Source organism: Gadus chalcogrammus, chromosome 23 (genome assembly GCF_026213295.1).
Source record: "Gadus chalcogrammus isolate NIFS_2021 chromosome 23, NIFS_Gcha_1.0, whole genome shotgun sequence".
Classification (NCBI taxonomy): Eukaryota; Metazoa; Chordata; class Actinopteri; order Gadiformes; family Gadidae; genus Gadus; species Gadus chalcogrammus.
Window position 1 is genome coordinate 17,377,117 of NC_079434.1, and position 20,035 is coordinate 17,397,151.

Genomic DNA, 20,035 nt, shown 5'->3' on the forward strand with positions numbered 1-20,035 from the left:
CACTGGTCCCAGTGACGTGCTGGTGGGAGGTCACTGGTCCCAGTGAGGTGCTGGTCGGAGGTCACTGGTCCCAGTGAGGTGCTGGTCGGAGGTCACTGGTCCCAGTGAGGTGCTGGTGTGTCTGCTCCGCTCTGACCTTGTAGAACGTAAAATATGTAGTCCAGCGACGTTCCACCTTCTGATGTGTCTCCATCCCGAATCACTGGCGCAACACATCGTTAATAATGACACCTCAGGTAACACACACACACACACACACACACACACACACACACACACACACACACACACACACACACACACACACACACACACACACACACACACACAAAGCGGGGTGACAGCGTGTCTGACTGGTCTGAAGCATAATTAGTGGTTAATAAAAAGAAGGTTAATAAGCACCGGCCTCCATCGCTGGACGGCTAAATGAAACGAGACAGTTGGGGGGGGAGGGGGGTGACCTACACCTGTCCTCCATACTGAGTTGCAGCAGGGGACAAACGCTGGGGTGAAGCTAATTGAAATAATGGAACAACAAGGAATCAGCAGATGCTGATGGTAACACGCAATGCGTCTTTGGGATGAAAATCGTAATTATTCTACTACTTTTTGAACTGGGTTGAGCAGAGGTCAGTAGAGACAAAACATCAGCAGTAAAGGAGATGTTGAGTAGAGACACAACATCTGGACTAAAGTAGGTTGAAGACTTAAACAACCAGAGTCTCAGTCTACTTTACTCCAGATTTTTCGTCTGTACTTCACACCAGATGTTGTGTCTCTACTTAACAGTGTTCTACTTTACTCCAGATGTTGTGTCTCTACTTTTCTCCAGATGTTGTGTCTCTACTAAACTCCAGATGTTGATTCTCCTTTACTCCAGATGTTGATTCTTCTTCACTCAAGATGTTGTGTCTCTACTTTACTCCAGATGTTGTCTCTCCTTTGCTCCAGATGTTGATTCTCCTTTACTCCAGATGTTGATTCTTCTTCACTCAAGATGTTGTGTCTCTACTTCACACCAGATGTTGTGTCTCTACTTAACAGTGTTCTACTTTACTCCAGATGTTGTGTCTCTACTTTTCTCCAGATGTTGTGTCTCTACTAAACTCCAGATGTTGATTCTCCTTTACTCCAGATGTTGATTCTTCTTCACTCAAGATGTTGTGTCTCTACTTTACTCCAGATGTTGTCTCTCCTTTGCTCCAGATGTTGTGTCTCTACTTCCAGATGTTGTCTCTCTACTTTATTCCAGATGTTGTCTGTCCTTTGCTCCAGATGATGTGTCTCTACTTTACTCCAGATGTGTCTCTCCTTTACTCCAGATGTTGTGTCTCTACTTCCAGATGTTGTCTCTCTACTTTACTCCAGATGTTGTCTCTCCTTTGCTCCAGATGTTGTGTCTCTACTTCCAGATGTTGTCTCTCTACTTTATTCCAGATGTTGTCTGTCCTTTGCTCCAGATGATGTGTCTCTACTTTACTCCATATGTGTCTCTCCTTTACTCCAGATGTTGTGTCTCTACTTCCAGATGTTGTCTCTCTACTTTACTCCAGATGTTGTCTCTCCTTTACTCCAGATGTTGTCTTTCCTTTGCTCCAGATGTTGTGTCTCTACTTTACTCCAGATGTTGTCTCTACTTTACTCCAGATGTTGTCTCTCCTTTGCTCCAGATGTTGTCTCTACTTTACTCCAGATGTGGTCTCTCCTTTGCTCCAGATGTTGTGTCTCTACTTCACTCCATACGTTCTTTTTTTTCTCCCCAGCTCTCCGTCCTCAGACCCTCCTGGGGGCAGATAGCCTGCACCGTTTATCCCCCCATACCTGGGGGCACATCAGAACCAATGGACACATCTATTTCAGTTCCATAAACTCCCACCAGCCCCCGTTAAAGTGATTAAGGTGCCGTTTTAACTCTGTGCCCCCCCCCACCCCAACTGGCTCTGGTTTGCCCACTGACAGCAGAAGCTGGTGAGCTGACACATCTACTGGGAACGGACCAGCTTCAGGTGTGTGTGTGTGTGTGTGTGTGTGTGTGTGTGTGTGTGTGTGTGTGTGTGTGTGTGTGTGTGTGTGTGTGTGTGTGTGTGTGTGTGTGTGTGTGTGTGTGTGTGTGTGTGAGAGAAAGACAGACAGACTGCACGGCTTCTAGCATATACACATATAATATACACACACACTTTCACACTCACACACTCTAGCGTTAAAGAAGATGTACTCAAGCCGCTGGTTTGTTGTCAGTGGATGCAGATGTTGGATAATTTAGGAAGGATTCAGACGTTCCTCCCAATCCGTCTCAGAAAAGAGAGGAGAGTCTGGCCAGCTTCAGCATTCAACACGTAGACGAATTCAGCCCTGAGCACCCATATCGTCGGTCCCTAGATCAGCCTTAATCAGTTACCGTACACCCCGTGCTTGTCCAACCCCAGCTCACGAGCGGAGGGTTTACCTCGGAGGGTGAGCGACACAGATACAGCAGGCAGGCGCAGGTTACAGAAAATGAATCACAGCAAATATGTTTCCATATTCACAGCCGTCACCGCCACGGAGCCGTAATGAGGAGCGACATGAGAAGAATTCCTCAGGCGGTCCACGTTCTCGCGCGCGACCTAAATTAACATCAAACATCATTCCACTTGTCAAATCAATCACTCGTTTTATCGGCTGCTTTTCCCGCTCGCGTTCTCCAAAGGAAGTCACGCTGAACTGGGAGGAGTGGGATAACCAGTGGGCACAGACCAGTGGGAGGCTGGGTGACACTTCGTTGCGTGTGTGTGTGTGTGTGTGTGTGTGTGTGTGTGTGTGTGTACCGTTTAAAGAAGACATAGTCTTGTATCTCTCTACACTGCAGGCTGTGGTGCCAATCCTCCAGACAGACGAGCAAGAGTTGTCTGTGCGAGCAAGCAAGAGAGCCGACACAGGAGGATAAAAGGTGTGTGTGTGTGTGAGGGAGAGAAAGGGATGAGCAAAGCAGCAACAACAAGGTAAATAACTGACACAGCAGAACGCTGTCCCTCCCCGTCTGTCTGCTGGCTAGCTAGCTGCAGGCTAACTGAATTACGGCACCAAGCTAATCTCACTTCCCCTGTACCAACTACATTGTGTGTGTGTGTGTGTGTGTGTGTGTGTGTGTGTGTGTGTGTGTGTGTGTGTGTGTGTGTGTGTGTGTGTGTGTGTGTGTGTGTGTGTGTGTGTGTGTGTGTGTGTGTGTGTGTGTGTGTGTTTTGCTTCCAGAAAGTCTGGCTGTATTATGTTTTATCAATCGTTGTGTGTGGTTGGAAAAGTCCTTGAAGGGAAGGTGTGTGTGTGCACATAATAGTATAAATGCGTTACATCTTGGAGTGTGACGAGATACGTTTCGTTGTAGATGTGTTGTAATAAAGCCATTCCTCAGAGGTTCAGTAGACGTCTCTCTGTCCACCACAGGGGGTCCAAAGGGACTTCCTAGACGGAGGTTACTTAGCACAAAGCATCATATTAAAGTGTCGGCTCCAAACACACGTTTGAAGAGCAGCAAAGACAATTCATTTGCTGTTCTTTGTTCTTCCACAGCTGATCTCTCTCTTAATGGTCAGCAGGAGTCCCAGGAGAGCTCTGAGTCCAGGATGAAAGATGAGCTCAGAGTCGCAGGTAAATGAGTCGTGATCTCGCGGAGGGAACTACAGACGATCCTATTGGTTGTTGGAAGGGGCCTGTAACAGAGGTGTAACTGGCAAACCATGCAACGCAATCACCTACATACAGATGTGTGTGTGCTCGTACACGCAGGAGAGCTGCGCGTCGCCCAACCTCAGGGATTTATGTCCGGAGAACGGAGAGTTTTGAATGCACGCCTCCTGCACCTCCTGGTTCTGATTATTCAGCACACATCACTCTGACACACACACACACACACACACACACACACACACACACACACACATACACATACACATACACATACACACACACACACACACACACACACACACAGAGTTTAAAAGTAGTATAAAGTATAAATAATCACAGAACTGTAGTCAGGTGATGGTAGTAATCCTGAAGTTCTAGTGACCTCACCATTGACCTGTGAAGCTGTCGGCACAACTCAGCATCCTCAAACCTGGATCCCTTTAAGGGGAGCCATGGCGATTAGATGGGGAGGAAAGTGACTAACAAACTGCATCTTTATTAGGTGGATAATATAAGTGGGAAACAGCAGTTTGGGTGACTAACTCATTTTAATTTCACGATGTCCTGAAGGCGCACGGGCAAAGACCGGATTAAAGCGTTTTGTAGTATTTCTGTAACTAGTTGTATTCTGTCTTTGGTTACCACTTTAATAAACGTTAACATTACTTATCGTGGTAAAACACGCTGTTAAAAACAAACCAATTTGCTTTGAAACACAGTATCTGTCGTGGTTTCCTGGAATTATAATCAGGCACAGTACAAATACACCAAATGTACGCTATTGAAACACAGCACATGAGTAAAAGTACTCTTCTGCGGACCCCCCGCTGTGATCCCCGCGGCAACGCCGAGAAAAGAGAATAAGGAAGAGAGGGAAGCATTGAAGTGTTCCTGGGAGGATACTCCACCCTGGGCGGGGAGACGGAGCCACCAGGGCGGAGAGGCTAACGGGTACAGGCTCATGAATTACGGAGGATGCTCCTCGCTTTGTGCACTTCAAAGACAACGGCAAGCTAAGGAGAAGCGAAAAAGGAAGTTTGGAACCATCCTGGGGCGTCATGGCGACCGGTGGGTCGGACCGGGCCGGCCGGTCGCCCGGCTCAGGACCTCACAAACACTAAGTTTAAGGGAGGCACAAACACTTCGTTTGAGGGAAGCACAAACACTAATTTTAAGGGCGTCACAAACACCCAGTTTAAGGAAACTCCCATTTTAAGAGCTTCAAACATCCCATTTAAGGGCATCACAAATACCCAGTTTAAGGGTACTGGTTTTTATTCAACCTTACTTGTTGACAGTTCTCCTTCGTCTTTTGAGCAGAATATCAGCGACTCCAGATGAAGAGGGCGTGTCTGGATTTAGAGGATGTTCTGACAGGCGCACCAGAAGAGCCGCTAGTTTGTTGCTCTCTAGAAAGGGGGGAGTGATGACGTGTCAGATCGATGACGCGTCAGAGGCGCTCAGTGCCAAACGCGCGAGGTACAGATCTGCGACCAGACCGTAGAATAGATCCGCTTTCAGTGACGTCTCCGCCACAGCACGGAGGGACGAACGCGCGGGGAGAACGAGACATGATGTGAAAAATAAGCCGACATAATGTGAGTGAAAGGGCAGGACGCGGCCTGGTTAAACCCCGTCAGATGTGCGCGATGCGGTGTTAGCTCAGCGGTCCCGTGGAGGTGGTGACCCAGAACCGCCATATGCTCCGATGGCACGACCTACCTAGGGCGTTGGGCCCCCGCCAGCCGCACGGCTTAGAGAGAGAGAGAGAGGCCGTGTATTTATTTATTTGTGTGTGTGTGTGTGTGTGTGTGTGTGTGTGTGTGTGTGTGTGTGTGTGTGTGTGTGTGTGTGTGTGTGTGTGTGTGTGTGTGTGTGTGTGTGTGTGTGTGTGTGTGTGTGTGTGTGTGTGTGTGTGTGGTGTCCAAGTGCACACAGGTGTGTGTGTCAATGGTGGGCCGTGTGTGTGTGTGTGTTGAGTTGAAACAGCTGTCTCCAGTACAGCCCTCCGAGGACTCGTTCCCTGAGCTCCTCAGGTGATCTGGACGACGTGTTTCTCTGATGAATTCATCTTTTCGAGTCACTCCACCCTGCTGCAGTTTTCAGTTCACTGATCTGTTGGCTCACGTGTGAGGGCGGTTTTATATTTATATATTTCACATGCATGAATGTAAATCTAGAATTGAAAGACTCTAGGGAAACGACCAGAGTCCCTACCTTTGACTACATCGTGTGTAAGTGTGTATAAACTATGACCGTTATACGGCGGATTGCTGTTGTGTTGCTGTTTTGCAGCAACAGGCGCTCCCCTCTTGACCCCCATTCTCGAGTGTTTCTTTATCATCGATCTGCCTGCATTTCAAAACGATGAGAGCAGTGACTGAGCAGTGACCCCGGCCCCCACCCGAGAATTGATGAGGCTCCGCAGTATCGGGAGAAGTTTCTGCTAACATTGATTACAAAACACCTATAGAGATGACTATCGTGTTATCGTGCGAAGGGGCAGTTAATATCTGCGCGCCTGAAATAACTGCATCTGCCCGGGAGCTTTTTTTCTTCGCTCTAACGACATGAAAATTCGGACCAAATTGATCACAGCAGTGGTGCTTTCGATATCGATGTGGGTGCGGCTCGAGCGAATCAGAACGTGAGGTCACGTTCTCAAGGCTAGTAGCCTATAAGACAGCATTTGTCATGAATGCAGGAATCTTTCTGATTTTGACAGAAGACTAACACGTCGATAGAAGAGAGGAAATGTGAGTATGACTTTTTTTTAATCATTTCAACCAAAAACGTTTCTTTTGAGCACGAGAACGTATCTGGTGCTCACGAGAAAGTAACTGGTGAGCACGAGAAAGTATCTGGTATGCCTCGTATACCTCGAGCGATGGGCACGAGCACCGATTAAATATTCACGTGAACTTCTGGAGCACATGCGCACTTCTGACCTGCCCCCAAGTTATTCGCTTCAGAAGTTGCAGCAGGTTACTGTGAATAAGTGCACATGTAAATCTAGATTTTATTTTAATAAAGTATTTATTGTTCAGCATGATGCAGTCTACGTAGTGATTTTGGGTCACGTCTGTGAAGTGTCCCTGCCAAAGCTGAGACCAAACTTAAGCCCTTGGCTTGGAATAAAGTAGGCCTACCCAGCCTGTCAAGAATCGGTGGCCTCTTCATTCCGACCATATTCCGACCTAAGTGTGAAGGGTGTGTTGCCCTTAGTTCTTTAGATAAATAGTGCGTTGTACTTTGAAGCTTGTGCGCGAGGACTTTGATTTTAGGGGCAGTTAAATAAATGGATCAAACACACAATATTTACCCACTGTTTCAATCTCACATTCTGACCATAAAACATGTCTACAATTAACCGATTCTGTTTGTCTCTTTTGCAGGGCATCACATTTGGTTTTCCAGATGTCGGGCCCTCGCCAGTGCAACGTTGAGATTGAAAATGCTACCAAGTCCTACCACCTTGCTGGACCAAGGTACACGTCATTCTCTTTGACACAGGAACAACTGAACAATGTCGATGCTTGGTGATGCTTTTTTATTTTTTTATGAAGTGATATCATGACGAGAGAGAGAGAGAGAGAGAGAGAGAGAGAGAGAGAGAGAGAGAGAGAGAGAGAGAGAGAGAGAACTATAAAGAGCGCACATGGTACGCACATGGTAAGTGGAGTCTGCAGCAAACCATTGCCATTCGAAGTACAACCAGGGACAAAATATGAAGCCTTATTTGTCAAGACACCAGGCTCTGCAAGAGGCGCCGTTGGCGTCTTCACTTATGACCTGTGCAAGACCGGTTCAAGCTGCAGTGAGAAAATTGCCGTCATGTTTTCTGTGCCATTTGACTACAGAATCTACTCCAACTGGTATGCAGTGGGAGTTTTCGACAGCAACAAAAGATGTGATGGGGAACTTTACAATGAGTTGTACAACAGCAATCACAGTGGTCTTTTGAGAGGGGCAGCCAAAGATGACCCTATTCGCCATACACACGGTAATTTAGTCATTGATGCTGCAATGTCAAACACCCACACTCCGCACTTGTTGGTGAAAGTTCATCAAGATAAGAAAGGAAAGCTCAGTTTGCCGAAATTCAGAATTATGGCTGTGCACATAGGTAAACTAGTAGAAGCTGTCGTTAATGATATCGGTGTTTAATTGTGTACAGTGGTACAAAGTAACGCGTTACAGTCGCGATATTACTTTTTTGGGTAACGAAGTGAAGTAACGCATTGCATAAAAAATATCGGTAACTACACTACTTTACTAGGCTATAGTAACACGCTTTCTTGTGTTACCCAAACCGTGTTTGCCTGCGTGTAAAGTTCTGATCTGTTGTGGTGCGTGCATGCGTGCTTGCCTGTGTGTCTGCAGCGCCTGCTTGCCTCGGCACGTTGCCATAGCGATCGATTTGAGTGACGTAGCTGCTTGTGGGAAGGAGTGTTCAAGTGTCGGAGCGCAGAAGCAGGTGACACAGAAAGACCGGCTGGTTGCAGGCTTCATTGTGGAAGACATGCTCCCCCTGTCGACTATTGAATCGCCCAGATTTAGAAAAAATACTAGATAGAATACCCGCGACTCGCAAGCCAACATCCGACAAGGAAAACATTTTCCCATTACCTGAACAAGTGTTATACCGACATTGAATCGGAGCTCAAAATAATTTTCGAGTCCTCCCTGGAACATGTGTCCAGCACTGCGGACATTCGGTCCGCCAAAACAAAAAATACTTAGGAGTTACTGCACCAGATAGGCAGCATTACTTTAAAACTTGAGAAGGCTGCTCTTGCCTGCAAGAGGGTGAGAGGAAGACACAAGCACATAATTTACACAAGGGACTTGTTTTAGACAAGTTTTGATTTACGGTTCCTTTAAGGTTCCTTAAGGATTGCGCGTGTTGCAAGGGGATTCTCCGCCAGAACAGTAGGGGGAGCAACGAACGAATCTGTGGGCGTGGAAGTGGAAATCGCTGGCTTGTTTATATTTATAATTATCATAATTCGTTCATGTGTTTTCTTCTCCTTCTTCAAAATTCTTCATTCGCTTCTGTCACGGCCTTTTAAAAATGGCGCTATTATGCTGTAAAACCGGAAATGTGAGACTCCTGAAAGGATGTGGTTAGCTGGCCAATCACAGTCTTTGCGAGCTGCGTAGGGCCGTAGTGTTTTAGTCGCATAGTCAGGAATTTTGGCCGACGCACTTAAGCACGTAAGGGGGGATATTTTACCGCGCAAGTGGGGGTTATGTATCTTACGTGCTTACGCGTTACGTCTAAAACAGAGCATATATCGGCCTTAACGATGTCCTAGCTTGCGAAATAGATCAGGTTCATTCAGCCTTTGGACCACATAAAGTAACAGTGTGTGTCACCGCCGCTTAACTGCATTTCTGTTTTAATTGTATGGGATATGTGACCTTTTTATATTTTTCATTGACCGCTTAATTTTTGTTTTATGTTTCCCAAAGCCTGTCTTTTGAAGCTTGAGTGTTGCTACTGATTGACCTCACCATAGCCTACTTTATCCTGTTGTTTGTGGAGTTTACAGTGAGGCGTTTCTTTGTGCAGAGAGGGATATCGTTCTTTCATATGGTTTTATATGCTATTTTGTATGGATTTCTACAATAAACACTAAGTGATGACAGGGCTATGATGTTTGTCCATGTATCTACAATAAATTAAGAAACGGGAAAGTAAAGTATAGCCTAAGTAGTGAAGTTACTTTTTAAATGTAGTAACTAGTAAAGTAATCTCATTACAATTTACAGAAGTTACTAGTAATAATTTACTAGTACTTTTTTTTTGAGTAACTACCCAAACACTGATTATGTATCCATTTTGATTTTTTGTAATAACCAATAAATTGCAGGCGAAAATGTACTACTCTTGAACTGTTTCTAAAATTCATTTGGCAGCACCTTAACAAATATGGTAGCATGCCTTTTTTCGCCGTATTGTCTCAGTATTGGCATGTAGGTCTGCTTTGTCATGCAAGATCCATCTGTGTACATTCATTTGAAAATAACAACTTACCTGAAATAAATTGTAAAATGTTTAATTGCATTGGTCTTTTTTCTTTTTCCAGCCATCGCCTCAATCCGTTTCCTCATGAACCAACTCTTAGTGCTCCTACTATATCAAAGGTAGCCTATCTACTTCTAATAAGACGCTGCTAATAAGTGTGTGTGTGTGTGTGTGTGTGTGTGTGTGTGTGTGTGTGTGTTCAATGGCGGATCTAGGGGGTGGCCAGGGCCCTTCTCATGGTCCCACCTCAACCTATACCGATATTTTTTGATAAGAAAAAAAAAATGAACTCATAAGTAACTCTAAGAATTTGATAAAGTAATAGGGTGTTAAACAGGCCCATTATAACTGCTTCATAAGAACTGGTCATAAAATCCCCACGCATACATAGGTTTGTTTGTCTGTAAAGAGTTTAGGCCTTGATGTTGGACTTGACAGTTCTGGGAGGCGTCATGAAAACCACGTCCAGAGCGTTATGGGCTTATTGAACAGAACCTGTTCTGTGAAGTCTGCTTTGAGTTCTGCACTCATTTAAAAACACGTGGTCAATGAATCAGACGAGGGGAAATAAATAAACCATGATACATGTTTTCAGTATACTGCCTCCAGTGATACAAATATTGTCTCAATCTGTATAACAAGACTAAGTAACGCCAATGTTTATCTTAAAAGCGGAGAACTATTTGTTGAACGAGTTCATCGTTGACACCGAAACACGACCAGAACCACCAGAGGTTTTTAAGTTTTTAGTTTCCCCATCACACTTTTTTCCCCATCCTCTCTGCCCTCGACTCGTTCTCCTGCCATGCCGACTGCTCTGGCATCGCCAGGCAGCCTACTGGCCAGCGGGGGATAGATCACGCGTGTTTCGGTGTACTGATGATCGTACAATATTGCAGTAAACCAGGGAGCGGGGGTTCTGAACAAAGCTGGTTTGCGACCCGAACACAGAGAACCTACAACCTTTCCTCTTCTCTCACGGGGGATTTGGAGCGAGGATCCGGTTCCCTGAACTGTTTCCCAGCTCTGTGGAGAACAGGTGTGGCGCCAGTTGTTCCTGGTCCTTATTGGGCCTATCTGGGGGAGACGGAGAGGGGGGGGGAGAGAGCGGGAGCACCTGTTGACATTCCTCAGCGGTTCACTACAGAACAACACGCAGCCCGGCCAAACCCTCACACAGAGCCAGCCGGGAAGACCGGGAGAACCAGAACAAAGACCTGAGGCAGAGCGGACAACCTGGTGGGGGGGGGGGGGGGGGGGTAGTCTCTCCCTGGATCTCTCTCCCCCTTTCTCTCTGTCTCTGTATCTGTCACTCTCTCTCTATCTCTCTCTCTCTCTCTCTCTGTCTGTCTCTGTCTCTGTCTCTCTGTCTCTCTGTCTCTCTGTCTCTCTCTCTCTCTCTCTCTCTCTCTCTCTCTCTCTCTCTTTCTCTTTCTCCCTCTCCCCCTCTCCCCCTCCATTTTTCTCTCCCCCTCTCTCTCTCCTATCTCTCCTCTCTCTCTCTCTCTCTCTCTCTCTCTCTCTCTCTCTCTCTCTCTCTCTCTCTCCCCCTCTCCCCCTCCCTCCCTTTCTTTCTCTCTCTCTCTCTGCAGCTGTGCTCGGCTGTTGAGGGTCTCTGATATCATCTCTAATGGCGGTCCGCTGGGATGCTGCGGAAAGGAGGGACCACAGGAAACCAGACCCTACCAACATCAGCCCTACCGCCATGAGGTACAGCAGCCCTACCACCATGAGCCCTACCACCATGAGGTACACTAGCCCGACCACCATGAGCCCTACAACCATGAGGTACAGCAGCCCTACCACACCATGAGCCCTACAACCATGAGGTACAGCAGCCCTACCACACCATGAGCCCTACCACCATGAGGTACAGCAGCCCTACCACCATGAGGTACAGCCCTACCGCCATGAGCCCTACCACCATGAGGTACAGCAGCCCTACCATCATGAGCCCTACCGCCATGAGGTACAGCCCTACCACCATGAGCCCTACCACCATGAGGTACGGTGTGTACGTGAGTGTGCTGGGCGAAAGGGGATTAAAACCATTTGATATTTTGTTGTGTGTGTGTGTGTGTGTGTGTGTGTGGGGGGGGGGGGGGGAGGTTGGATGGGTAGGGGGGATACGGGCTGCACTCCCTGTGTTCTCCTGGCGCTGGGCTGCGGACCCTCCCCTGGTTGGAGCGGGTCCCAGTGGAGGGGGTGGGGGGGGGGGGGGGGGGAACAGCTGAATGATGTCATGCAGGCTGGACCACGCCCGCCCCCGTCCTGTTGCTCTGGGGGGCGGTGTCCTAGACTGATGAGGATCTTAAGTGAGTTAAGACCCCTGTTTGTGTTGAGAAGAGGAATGAAGGTGTGTGTGTGTGGGGGGGGGGGGGGGGGGGGGGCAGCAGATGGGTGGGCAGTGTAAAGTGATGCAGGGCAGCAGATGTAGGCAGTGAGAGGTGGAGGTGTGGGCTGTGGGGGGGGGGGGGGGGGGGGGGGGGGGGGGGGGGGGTGGTCTCAGTCCACTAGTCAGTTGACCTCACCAGGCATGTGCTACGGCTTGACCTGAGTTTGTTTGCACAGATGTGTGTGTGTGTGTGTGTGTGTGTGTGTGTGTGTGTGTGTGTGTGTGTGTGTGTGTGTGTGTGTGTGTGTGTGTGTGTGTGTGTGTGTGTGTGTGTGTGTGTGTGTGTGTGTGTGTATGCAGGGATTCCGTTGTGTGAGTCTGTATCTCTGTGCGCTAACAACAGAGATGCACAATGTCTGTGTATATAAACACAGACATTGAGACTGTGTGTGTGTGTGTGTGTGTGTGTGTATGTGTACGTCTGTACAAATGTGTTATTGTGCTTTTCTGTTCCTGCATATGCCTCTGTGTTTATGCACCATATTGTTGTGGTGGGTGTGTGTGATTTTGAGCGTGGCATGCATGGGACCATGTCTAGATCACATTTCAGGGCACGTGTGTGAGTGTGTGTGCGTGTGTGTGTGTGTGTGTGTGTGTGTGCATATGTGTTTGTGTGTTTGCCTGTGCTTGGATCTTTGTGTGTGTGTGTGTGTGTGTTTGCCTGTGTGTGCACATGTGTGTGTGTTTGCCTGTGTGTGTGCACATGTGTGTGTGTTTTTGCCTGTGTGTGTGCACATGTGTGTGTGTTTGCCTGTGTGTGTGCACATGTGTGTGTGTGTGGGTGTGTGTTTGCCTGTGCGTGCACATGTGTGTGTGTTCACAGCACAGATCGATGTCTCTATCGGTCTCTCTTAATGGAGGAATCAGAGCTCTCTGTCGGGGTGTAAACCCAGAGCCGGCACCCCCCCCCCCCCCCCCCTCTCCCTCCAAGCAGGAAGCGAAATATGGCGGCTGGGACTGGGAATTGTTTAGACAACCCCAAATGTTGTTTCTGTGTCTTCTCCTTGAGGCCGAGCGGGAGCGGGCGGATCAAAAGAACCGAGTTCGTGACTCACGGAGCCTGAGCTGCCCGCGGACGAGCAGGAAGGAGAGCGAGAGGGGAGCTCACCTCCATGTTGGGGAGGGCGACGTTTGATCAGCCATCATCACACACACGGCTTTAAGTGATCATCCTCCGAGAGGGAGACACACACACACACACACGCCACATCAATGGAGAACACACACACACACACACACACACACACACACACACACACACACACACACACACACACACACACACACACACACACACACACACACACGCCACATCAATGGAGAACACACACACACACACACACACACACACACACACACACACACACACACACACACACACACACACACAACCACCTCTAGAATTCCAAATAGAATTTCTGACAGATGGACTAGAGTCCCGGGAGAGAGAGCACTAGAGAGAGAGAGAGCACTAGAGAGAGAGAGAGAGCACTAGAGAGAGAGGGAGAGGGAGGAAGGGAGGAAAGTATCCCATCTGTAAAGTGATCACCTTCACCGTCTGCCTGTTCCCTCCCCCACTAGCTGCTCTCTGATGTCCACTCCTCTTACAGAGTCACCTCCTGCTCTCCCTCTCCTACGTCCACACTCCTCCTCCTAACCTCAGCCTCCCCCAGCTCCCCCCCCCCCCCTCATCCCCACCTCTCTCCCCCACCTCTCTCCCCTCGATCCCTCCTCTCTCCCCCACCTCTCTCCCCCACCTCTCTCCCCCACCTCTCTCCCCCACCTCTCTCCCCTCGATCCCTCCTCTCTCCCCCAACCTCTCTGGCAGAGCTCTCTCCCCCCACCCCCACCTCTCTCCCCCTCCCCCAAACTCTCTCCCCCCACCCCCACCTCTCCTCACCCCCTCCTCTCTCCCCCCCCGCTCTCTCCCCTCACCCCCACCTATCCAACCCCACCTCTCTTCCCCCCAACCCCACCCCTCTCTCCCTGGTGGGTCATGTGGGGGGGTTCTCTCCCAGTCAGGGGGGGGTGGAGGGGACCCCAGGTACGGCCCCCTCCCCCCTGGCTCGACGAAAACCGATCCTCTATCTGGAGATCTTCTCCCAGGTCCGGTCTGTTCTCTGTCTCCACTCCCCCGGGACCTGGAGGACAAACAAGGAAGCACCCTGCCCATTGGCGGCGCCAGGATATTTTTGTTGGTGTAGCTAAGCTGTTGCTGTGTTGCAGTCAGATGTTGCTGGTCAACCCAAAGAAAAAAAAAAAACGGGCCTTAATGACTTAGAAATTATGATGCGAAGATAGGCCAGGCCTATACAACAACTGCCAGGGGACTTGCGATGCATTGACTCCTCCTTCGCAATGTTTTTTTGTAATCCTTTGTCTCGTTACTTTTTTATCATTGATATCTTACACAGACTGACACAATAACACACTGTAGAGTTTATAATAGGCCGACATTCATACGCATATGTAATTCCCAAAGTTGTATTTCCTTACATACATTCCTTCTTCTGAACTTCCTCCAACAGGAGTGAAGTATGATTTGTGCCGGGTAGCGTTTTGTGTGTGCAGTGACTGCATTGCTCTCACCCACGTATCGAATCCATTAAGGATACAGGTTTTCTCCTGGTGGAATCCTCCCTGGTGACCAAAGTGCCGGTGTCGTGCCAATGTAGTTACCCCCGATTAAAATGTTATCCCCGGCTGCGGGAGAGCGCATGCATCCCCTGCGTCTTCCACCAATCACTGATCCTCGACGCCATTTTGAATGATTTAAACCAAAGCTTGTTGTCTAACCCTACCCTTCTGAGGAAGCATCTATGTGTCCCTGGATCTCTCCATCTCCCTCCTTCCTTGTCTCCTAGTGCCTCCAGGTCCCAGGAGAGAACGGTCGGTCCGGTCTACATGTTCCCCTTCTCCCCTGACCGGCCAGAGCTCTTCTCTCATCACTTCCCCCCCCCCCCACAAACCGCACGCCACTGATGCTGCGATCTGATTGGACATTCTCTGAGAGGTCAGTGGCAAGAGGGTCAGAGTTGGAATAGGTTGACCCTTTGAGCGCCAGCGTCGAGGTGCAGGATCAGAGTGGTCTGCTACACAGAGTGGTCTGGGTTGGTGGCACCAGCGCCGGGTCCATAGACGACATCTGAACGCTGACATTGTCTGTGCTGAGCTCTGATCGTGTGTTCACGGGACCATTAAGAGAGAGTTGACCTCACCAAACACTCTGAATTATTAAAGGGACTGAGGGTGGATGCGGTCTCTGACCGTTGATATAAGTAATCACTCTGAAGGAGCTCTCCGTCCTCTGAGTTGATGAACTAAAACGATTGCTCTGTTCCGGCCTCAGGGATGATCAATGTCATGGTTCATGTTGGATGAGCCTATTATTTAACCGAGAGGATACTATATGATACCAGACCACACATGAGCAACGACTTCTGGTCCTTTTCCTTCTTCATCGTTGATGATCATCGTCCTTCCGCCCCTTCTCTCTGTAGAAGGTGGATTTCTGGTCATTGCTCAGTCTTTATTTCTTTGCTTCTGAGTAGCACATGAGAGTACAAACATTCCACTGCACATCCTGTATGAGTACATGACAAATGAAAACCTTTGCATCTTGAATCTTGTCCAGGAAAGGAGTGGGCAGACATGACTACACAGCCTTGTGTTGCCATCACTTTCCCATAATGCTGTTCACCTCACACCCCGAACCACGCCCACTCCTTCTCCGTCCCTTCATTCCTTCTCTCTCTCGTGTCCAACGTCATCCCCCCCCCCTCCTCTTCCTCCTCCTCCTCCGGGGTCAGCGAGCTCATCAGAGGGGGCGGAGCTCTCTGAGGAGCTCCATCCTCTGACTCAAGCCTGTCCTCCCTCGGAGAAACCACGGTAACCGTTGATGTCGTGCCCAAGCACGGAACCCGCGTCTCTGCTTTGTCGCTCAGCCTCACTCGCATCCGACGCACTCCACTGTCGCCACGGCGACGGAGACCAGGCCAGGATCGCACTGTGGGAGGTCCTGTGAATTGTGACATCATCGTTCCACTGGTGATGTCATCAGCGTGTGATGTCATCCCAGCCCGGCCCCGTGAGCCAGGCAGTGACAACACAATCCCACTGAGCTCTTGGGTTCGGAATATGCAGTCAAAAATATTAGTGATGGAGTCCACACACACACACACACACACACACACACACACACACACACACACACACACACACACACACACACACACACACACACACACACACACACACACACACACACACACACACACACACCATAATTGGATCACAGTCTCAGTTCACTTATCGTATAAAAACACAAATCTGGGAACACTTGCGTTGGTTGCCTTGCGGTGGTTCGTGTGAGTGTGGAGCTGCTTCTGGTTCCTCTGTAGACCTCTCCACCACGGCTTCATGGAGCCGCTGGAGATGCCTAGCAGTGCCTCGTGTGGTTCTCGTTGCTCAGGTCTTCACACCTTTATACCAGAGATAAAACAAAGACATCCAACGTACTCCAGGTTTACATCGTGGCCTACTTTCTTTGGTGTTGCACAGATTGCAGGACTGTGAAAGGGGATCCAAACACACCTTCTTTCTTAATCAAACGAGAAAATAGATGACAAAGAGAACGTTTACTCTCTCCGACGGAGCGTTTCCTTATCCATTTGTTGGGCTTCGTGGCATTTAAATTGTACCTGTCTTCATCCTCGTGAACAGAGAGCATCTCCCGAACAGAACAGGTCACTAATTACCGGGACAAACCGCGGGCCAAGCACCATCTGAAGATAAAAGGAACCTACAAATTAGAAGTTACATCTCCCTGCAGTGGGACGCTGCGCTGCAATGCACTCTGGGTAGTGTTGTGTGTGTGTGTGTGTGTGTGTGTGTGTGTGTGTGTGTGTGTGTGTGTGTGTGTGTGTGTGTGTGTGTGTGTGTGTGTGTGTGTGTGTGTGTGTGTGTGTGTGTGTGTGTGTGTGTGTGTGTGTGGATCACACACAGAGACAAATCATCACACGGAGCCACGGAGCGGGAAAACAACAACACAGCACACAACAACAAAGGCGTTCCTGTCGCAGCGCCTTGCCCGCGTCTGCAGTTAAGGGCGCCGTAATTACCGCGCCGCTCGCCGGGTTTTACACGAGTGAGTTACACCTGATGCCAGGGAAAGAACTCCACGCTTTAAATAATTAATCAGCCCGCGCTACGAACAAACAAGGAGACACAAGTTGTAGTGTGTGTAGTGTGTGTGTAGTGTGTGTAGTGTGTGTGTGTGTGTGTGTGTGTGTGTGTGGTGTGTGTGTGTGTGTGTGTGTGTGTGTGTGTGTGTGTGTGTGTGTGTGTGTGTGTGTGTGTGTGTGTGTGTGTGTGTGCCCCTTCCAAAACCAAGTCCTGCAATGCAAGATATGGGAAATAAACGCAAGGCGTGCACCCGTGCTAAACTAATAATCCCACACCCTCATTTCTGTCGCTAATGGGACAGAATTACAGGGCTTAAAGACGAATCTTTAAGCCCTGGAATTAGCGACCCCAATACTCCAGGAGAACGGAGCGAGTAGGGAAACTTCCAGGAGAAGGTCACTTGTGGTTGGCCTGCAGGTCATGTGTTCTCGGAGGACAACAGCGTGAATCAAAACGGCGTATGACTTAAAAGGTGAAGCCCTTCCTCCATGCTCGTATAGAAACCGCTCTTAATCACAGCCTTGGAAAAACATAAAGCAGAAGTTCTCTGTCTCCTGGATACACTCATGGCTCCCATGAGACACCAGATAAAAATCCCATAAAAAAACATTTTTTCATAGGAACTGATGTTCCAGGTTCGGGGAAGACAACAGTTTTAACACACCGGCATTCACCACATTCACAACGTTCACCTTCGTGTCCGAGGAACACGCGATGTGGAGGTTTTCCTCCTCCTTGGCGTTGGTTTAAATCCAGCGTGGGCATCAGGGTGGTGAACCCCGCTCTATTTCCACGGCAGAAGGCCGGGTCCGCCCTCGGCCCGGCCGCTGTTATTCTGGGGAGGCTGTGCTCTGCCTCGCTGCCAGGGGTATTTAGGAGGTATTTGGCGGGGGATGCGCAGCAGTCAACAAGCCTCCTTGGCCGTTTTTCCACAGCAGGGAGTGAGTCCATGTCTCCCGACGCTCCGGGCTGTGGTCCCCCCCCCCCCCCCCCCCCCCCCCCCTCCTCCATTCCTGATCGGAAGAGGGGGGGGGACAGAGAACTTCTGATAAGAGACCCTTCTTGTCGCTCCCAACACAACCCTTGTATATTCCGTGTCGATTCTTCGCTTGTGTCCGCGGGCGGTGGTTCCAGGAACACGTTGTCTTATTGGCTCATGGTCCTGCTGGGTGGAGGACTAGATTTGGAGGGTGGGGTTGTCGACGGAGCTTCGCTGACATAAGCGGCCGGTCGCTGAAATATTATCCCGTCAGTGTCGGGGCGGGAATGTTCGCAGGCTTATTGTTTTTGCGTAATTCCAAAATGTTCCAAGGACAGCTTGTTCCTAGAAGTCTGGCAGCAGGACGCACGGCGAAGGGGAAAGCAAAACATCAACCCCGATCACTGACGCATTACCTCATCATCTAAAGCCACTAATGACCAGTAATTAGCTCACTGGTCTCTTCAGAGGAAACGCACGCGCCACCAAAAGCACGAACCGCACGTAAGTAGCAGTTATAGCCCCCGTCAAACCCTGTATCCTAGAGGTCAACTCTGAACCCTAGAGGTCAACTCTGAACCTTAGAGGTCAACTCTGAACCCTAGAGGTCAACTCTGAACCTTAGAGGTCAACTCTGAACCCTAGAGGTCAACTCTGAACCCTAAAGGTCAACCCTGAACCCTAATGTTCAACTCTGTACACCGCAGGTCACCTGAGTAGTGTTATGATGGTCACAAAGTCTTGTTTTTCTGTTCCAGAGGTCTGAGCCAAGTTGAGCGAGGAAGACGAGGAAGACTGATTCTCTCTTTCCCACAAGCATTAAGTGTGTGGGGGGGTGGGGGGAGGAGTTCTTCCATCGTCCGATTGTTAAAAACAAAAAAAATAATCCAATAAATAAAAAACACCGACCTCCTCCAGGTCTCTCCGCTGAGCGACGTGAAGCTTGGCGGGGTCTCGTGCCCCTGGGTGTACCCGGTCGCCCGCGGCGATGAAGTGGGGGTGGAGGGGGGGGGGGGGGGGGTGGGGGGGGTGAGGGGGGGGGGGGGGGTGGGGTCCATAGAACGTGGGAGAGCTCATCTGCAACAGTTATACTTCACATTACCTCAGAACAAAAAGGCGGTTTCGTCCTCACCGCAGGGTGAGAGCCAACTGGGTGGGGGGTGCCAAGCCGTGGGAAGACGGAGGTCCAACCGCACGAGAGCCCCCCCCCCCCCACGGCCCAGCATAACGTTGATGGACAGCGAGGCGACGGTCCAGTGATGGCGTAACGGAGAAGGTTATCGTTGTGCCAAGTTCCTCCAAGACGCCTCCAGGTATCACCTAGGAGGTCCGTTTGGACCTTCAGACCTTCTTTTACCTGCCTGTGTTTCTACTCCCCCCCCCCCCCCCCCCCCCCCCCCCGCCACAGAGCCCTTACGGTGGGACTACTGCGGTCAGAAGACCAGAGCGAGAGGTGGCTGATGGAGGCCAGTCTCCCCCCAAGCGGGGGGACATGAGGTGAGGTTGGAGTAGAGAACGAGACGCCCACTGCGTCTCTCACGCGGGGCCAGTCACCCGTTTGTGGACCACAATGAAAACACATGGCTCTGCAACCTTTTGAAATACAGTCTCTGGGAGGGCGCTCTCTCTCCCTCTCTCCAGTAAATCCTCCCCCCCCCCCCCCCCCCCCCTCCTTCTCTCTCGCTGTGTTTCACCGCTCCTCGACGGCGTTGCGTAACCGCCCGTGTTGTTTTATTGAAACATTTGGCTCTGATCAGAGCAGCAGATGAAACGGCTAAAT

The 20,035-nt window shown here is 49.6% G+C and overlaps 1 protein-coding gene and 3 long non-coding RNA genes across 4 annotated transcripts in view; 2 read left to right on the forward strand and 2 right to left on the reverse strand.

Moving 5' to 3' along the window:
• The first annotated feature begins 1,896 nt into the window (after positions 1-1,896).
• LOC130377479 (uncharacterized) lies at positions 1,897-5,422 on the forward strand. The gene is made up of 3 exons (XR_008894196.1): positions 1,897-2,006; positions 2,849-2,929; positions 3,550-5,422. It is a non-coding gene; the product is annotated as an uncharacterized LOC130377479 (long non-coding RNA).
• Positions 5,423-5,703: 281 nt separating this feature from the next.
• Positions 5,704-9,582, forward strand: LOC130377476 (uncharacterized). The gene is made up of 3 exons (XR_008894191.1): positions 5,704-6,422; positions 7,062-7,154; positions 7,527-9,582. It is a non-coding gene; the product is annotated as an uncharacterized LOC130377476 (long non-coding RNA).
• A 6,871-nt stretch (positions 9,583-16,453) lies between these two features.
• Positions 16,454-18,220, reverse strand: LOC130377480 (uncharacterized). The gene is made up of 3 exons (XR_008894197.1): positions 17,969-18,220; positions 16,793-16,876; positions 16,454-16,573 (listed from the first exon to the last, which is right to left on the reverse strand). It is a non-coding gene; the product is annotated as an uncharacterized LOC130377480 (long non-coding RNA).
• Positions 18,221-19,383: 1,163 nt separating this feature from the next.
• The window catches only part of LOC130377008 (zinc finger protein 438-like), a 35,533-nt gene continuing 34,881 nt past the window's right edge, over positions 19,384-20,035 (reverse strand). The window contains exon 4 of the mRNA XM_056583951.1: positions 19,384-19,404. Coding sequence (XP_056439926.1) covers positions 19,384-19,404 — 21 coding nt within the window. The remainder of the gene's footprint in view (positions 19,405-20,035) is intronic.